A 5,202-nucleotide genomic window follows, 5' to 3' on the forward strand; every position below is an offset into this window, starting at 1 on the left:
TCAACAGATGCACACCTGTCTGGACGGCGGCCATCTTCTCCTCTGGGCTACGGATCGAACAGACATTTGATTTTGTGCCGCAAAATGGTTGACAGCTTCCACTCTCTGCGAGGTACAGGAAGGGGCGACCTCATTCTCAGAATCAACCATCTGTACGTCGGCTCGATGTGACTTATCTCCTCTCACCACTCGTCTATTTCCATCCAAAAGGTTCATTCAGCCTGAGCAGGAAGACCCATTCTGCATGGTGTGTGTGTGTGTGTGTGTGTGTGTGTGTGTGTGTGTGTGTGTGTGTGTGTGTGTGTGTGTGTGTGTGTGTGTGTGTGTGTGTGTGTGTGTGTGTGTGTGTGTGTGTGTGTGTGTGTGTGTGTGTGTGTGTGCATCAAAGTGGTCCACAACGGAAAGGTAGATAGATTAAATTACTTTTGACATGCATACACAAGCACACGCACACACACACACACACACACACACACACACACACACACACACACACACACACACACACACACACACACACACACACACACACACACACACACACGCACACACACACACACACCCTGTGACCGTGCAGAGTGTGTGTGTGTCCAGTGTGCCGAGGTGTTTCCAATCGTAGTCAACGGTGCTCAACGGGCAGCTGTGGTGAGACGAACATGAATCCGCTGGCTCCTGTTCCCCCCTTCCCCCCCCCCCTTCCCCCCTCTGGAAACCAAGGCCTGCATGACGGCTCAAGTAGCGAGGCGGCGCTAAAGGCTGTACCGACCGGGGCTGAAAGGGGTCTGCCGGGGCCCCTTCATTCATAGCCCTGTGTGGAGGGGGGGGGGACAGCCTGCCCGCCCCTCATTCTGCTCCTCCAGATCACGGCTCTTCTTCCTCTGTGAGGGACGGCTGTTCCCCGTCCTCTGTAAGCCGTCTGTAGATCCACGGCTGCCTGAGGAGACGTGTGAAGGCCACGTGGAGGCCGGACGTGGAGGATCGACCGACAACAGCCCAGCGTCAGCCACAGCCGTGGGGGCGGAGGGGAGGGGACACCTCTGGCTCGTTGTTATGGCGATATGGACAGGGTGGAAACAGTGATGGAGAGGGGGAGGGCGGAAGGGAGGGAGGGAGGGAGGGGAACATACAAAGAACAGCTTGAGCCAAGATATATATATTTTTATTTTCCAAGGAAATATTCATTGCTTTCTGATTTCCATAGACCTTTTATGTATATATGTGTACATATATTTATATATATATATATATACATATATATGTATAAATATATATACATTTCTGCAGCAGTGTCTTTTTTGTGAATCTGCTGAGTAAAAGCAAGTTACAGTGCATCACTATGAGGAAAACAGCATTTTTCCAAAGCAGAAGCAAATTCAGACGGTGCAATCTCCTTCTGAGTGACACAGCCATCAGCCAATGGGATCACAAGGAGCAAATGGTCACTTGACAGCAATGCTTTTCACTGTTCCTGAAAGACTGAACCCCCCAATGGACCCGACACTGTTCGGGTTCCATGTATAATAATATTCCTGATATGTGTTGGTTCACGCAGCCCGGCAAAGGCTAGAGGCTATTGTGTCAAATAGCTTACTTTACAATTAGTGTATGAACTTGTGCTTTTCCCCATATTACCTCCACTTTTCTACACAGCGCTATTACAACAGTGGCCATCACTGACAAACAGTCATTGCCATCTTTCACCAGCAACTCTACAGCTCCCATCTCGCTAGTTATTCTAGTTGTGTTGTTTTTCTTTTACAGACACGGAATGCTTTCGGTTCCAACTGCCAAATCATCTTGGCGGCCATTTTGTGTGATTTAGCCGAGAGCGGCAGCGCTGGGACTCCTGTCCTGGATCTACGGCCACGTCTTGTGCTTCTGATGACAGTAGTAGGTTAATGTCTATTTTTGCAGTTGTACTCCCTCTCTCCCTCTTCCTTCCCTCCTTTAGCATTAGATGGCTGCATGAATATTTCCAGTGTGCGTCATTTGATAAAATCTTATATTTTTACATGTCTCTTTTTTTTTTTGCAGATGTTTGTGTCGTCCGTTTCAGTAGCAACAGTGCTTCACTCAAACATGAGTTGTTCACGTTATTATTATTATTGTTGATAAATTATTATTGTTTCTTCCAGAATGAAGATAGAGGAGAGAAGCCATGGATGGAAAGCAGCACATGACTTATTATTATAAACGAACAAACAGAAATATGGTGAAAAATATTCATATTTTTGTTTACCATCGATCTCCCATACGTTTGGTGGTACTTTCGAGGCTAAAGCAGGTCACTATGGAATATGGAAACATCAACATTATTCTTAAGGTAAAGATCATGGCATTTACAAGAAGGCCTTGTTCACAAGGGTCAGCGGGCTTCGTGTTTGTTTGTTTTTGTTAGTTTTTTCATCAGGGCTTGCTTTCAAAGTGGTCCCTTCACACAACGCGCATAAAACCCAGAAAATCAAAAACGACTGTCCGATATATTCCTTTATACACTAAATAAAAAGCGCACGGTCCAAAAAAGTTTGGCACATTTACTCTCTGAGAGCCCAGTGTTGAAATAAACAACAAACAAAGACAGCGTTGTGTAAAAGAAAAAACGAAAAACCAAAACATGAAATCTAAATTCAATCTAGCTCTAAATGAAAGTCATTAGAATAAATGTTTGTAGGCACCAGCATTTCCCCGGAAGGACGTAGGAATCAACAGATAAATCAACCAATCAATGTGTTCTCTTAGTCTTTTTTCTCCACCACCGCGGAGGCGGGGGAGTTCGAGGTCCTTCAGACGTTTGTTCTTCACGGCTCCGTGGAACCAGGAAGATAGAGGTCCTGCGGCCCCCGACTGTCCGTACAGCTGACTGAGAGGGCCCCTGGTTAAAGGGTTCTGGGCGCCTCCCTCACCACGGTCTGTGTGCTCGCCGTACTCCCTACAACGACAGCATTCCCTCTCCGTATTCCCAACACGTCGTTTCGGGCTTCAAAATGGCCGCGGGCTTCCCCGTGTCGCAGCGGACCGCGGAGGACAGGACCGCGGAGGACAGGACCGCGGGCCTCAAACCACACGTTGGGTGAGGCTCCGGGCGGGCGGTGGTTCTTCTCCAGGTCCCGCCCTGCTAAAGATCTGGTCCTCCGGTCCACACAGCACGCACTCTGTACTCCCACGGTCGCGGACAGCAGAAACGAGGTCCTTGGCATTGGCGCACTCCACAGAACGTCAGGTGGTGACCATGTTTTGCGCATTTGGGGCGATCCGCCCCAAATGCGCAAAACATGGTCACCACCTCATGTCGCCGGACGAGGCAGCGGCCCACCGACAGCCCACCGCCTGCTCACGGTGGGTGACGGCCGGACCACGGCGCGCGATCCTCTCGGGGGGGGGGGGGGGGGCTTCACGCCCGGCAACACTTGAAGCGTATGAGTTTGTGGAAGGCCCTCTTAAAGTCCTCGTTGGACATGGTGTAGATGATGGGGTTGATCAGGGAGTTCAGGTAGCCCAGCCAGGTGAAGCTGTCGAACAGCTCCGGGGAGAAGCAGGCGTCGCACGCCGCCACCACCAGGGTGTAGATGAAGAAGGGCAGCCAGCAGACGATGTACGCCCCGAGGATGATCCCCAGGGTCTTGGTGGCCCTCTTCTCCCGGGCCGCCGAGATCCTCTTCTTCTCCAGCAGCGCGTCCGACACGGTGACCTTGACCTGGCCCACATTGGCCGAGGCGACCGTGTCGCAGGACGAGGTGTCGTTGGTGCCGTAGTTGAGCGACGTGCTCGAGGCCACCGAGCCCGGCGAGTCGGTGATGAGGTGCGCCGAGGTCAGCCGCTTCCCCGGCTTGCTGGGCGACTGCTTCAGGATGCGTTTGCGCGCCTCCACGTAGATCCGCCCGTAGAGCGCCAGCAGCAGGAAGGTGGGGATGTAGAAGGCGCCGAAGGTGGAGTAGATGGTGTAGAAGACGTTGTCCGTGTTGACGTTGCAGGTGGTCACCTCCTCCGCCTTCACCTGGCGCCAGAAGAAGGGCGGCAGGGAGATGGAGATGGCGATGACCCAGGCGGTGGCGATCATCCCGGCCGCGCGCGCCGGCGTGCGGCGCTTGGTGTACTCCACGGCGTCCGTGATGGCCCAGTAGCGGTCCAGCGCGATCACGCACAGGTGCAGGATGGAGGCGGTGCAGCAGGTGATGTCCGAGGACAGCCAGATGTCACACACCACCTGGCCAAGGGTCCAGGTCTGGCACACGGTGTACAGCGCGCTGATGGGCATCACCAGGATGGACACCAGCAGGTCCGTCACCGCCAGCGACGCGATCAGGAAGTTGGCGGGCGTGTGCAGCTTGCGGGACTGGTAGATGGTGGCGATGACGAAGGCGTTGGACAGCGTGGTGGCGAAGGTGATGAGGGAGAGCGTGAGGGCGAGGGAGACCTGCAGCGAGACGCTGGCGTCCGCCGCCTCGTCCGGCGGGAACGTGGCGTTGAGCGAGTGGTTGGCGGCGCTGAGGTTCATGAGGTCCCCGCGCGGGACGGACGTAGGCGGGAGTGGGCTAGGGCGCTCCATCCCTCGGCCACGGCCGCACGGACCCTCCCAGCATGGAGCTCCGGGGGAGGCGGGACACACACACACACACACACCGCACACACCAACACACACGAAATGAACACACACACACGAAACGAACACACACACACACGCACGCACTCAGCCGCACTCACACATGCACACACGCACTCACGCACTCACGCACACATGTACACGTGTGTTCACAAACACCAACACACACACACAACACACACGCCCGTACACCAACAAACGCACGCACGCACACACACGAACACGCACACACACACGCGCGCACACGCACCGGGATCCCCCTGCAACGTCCACCCGCGCTACTCAGCCATGGCGCGCTCTCCTCCCGTTACGCACGGGTCTACGGGTCCTCCGCGCGCATCGGACACTGAACCATAAAGCCAACAGAGGAGGTTTTTCTGAAGACCCCACCCCCCCCAACCCTCCTCTTCTTTGAAAACGTCTCTTGATTTAACTTCCACACTTCAGCGTCCGCATCGCTTTTTGATCCTGACGCAAACGACCCGAAGTGAAGCTCCGATGTCCATCAGTGTCCTGCTCCCACGCGACCCGCGGCGTTCTGCCGGCGGACTGATGACGGGCGGCGCTACATCCTCACCGCGCGTGCACATGTCCGCGTCCCA

General features: G+C 54.2%; 1 protein-coding gene across 1 annotated transcript; it reads right to left on the reverse strand.

Moving 5' to 3' along the window:
- Positions 1-3,391: 3,391 nt before the first annotated feature.
- Positions 3,392-4,546, reverse strand: LOC130374859 (5-hydroxytryptamine receptor 1B-like). The gene has a single exon (XM_056581836.1). It carries the CDS (start codon positions 4,544-4,546, stop codon positions 3,392-3,394), a length of 1,155 nt encoding a protein of 384 aa, XP_056437811.1.
- Between the last annotated feature and the right edge of the window lie 656 nt (positions 4,547-5,202).

This window comes from Gadus chalcogrammus, chromosome 21 (assembly GCF_026213295.1).
Source record: "Gadus chalcogrammus isolate NIFS_2021 chromosome 21, NIFS_Gcha_1.0, whole genome shotgun sequence".
NCBI lineage: Eukaryota > Metazoa > Chordata > Actinopteri > Gadiformes > Gadidae > Gadus > Gadus chalcogrammus.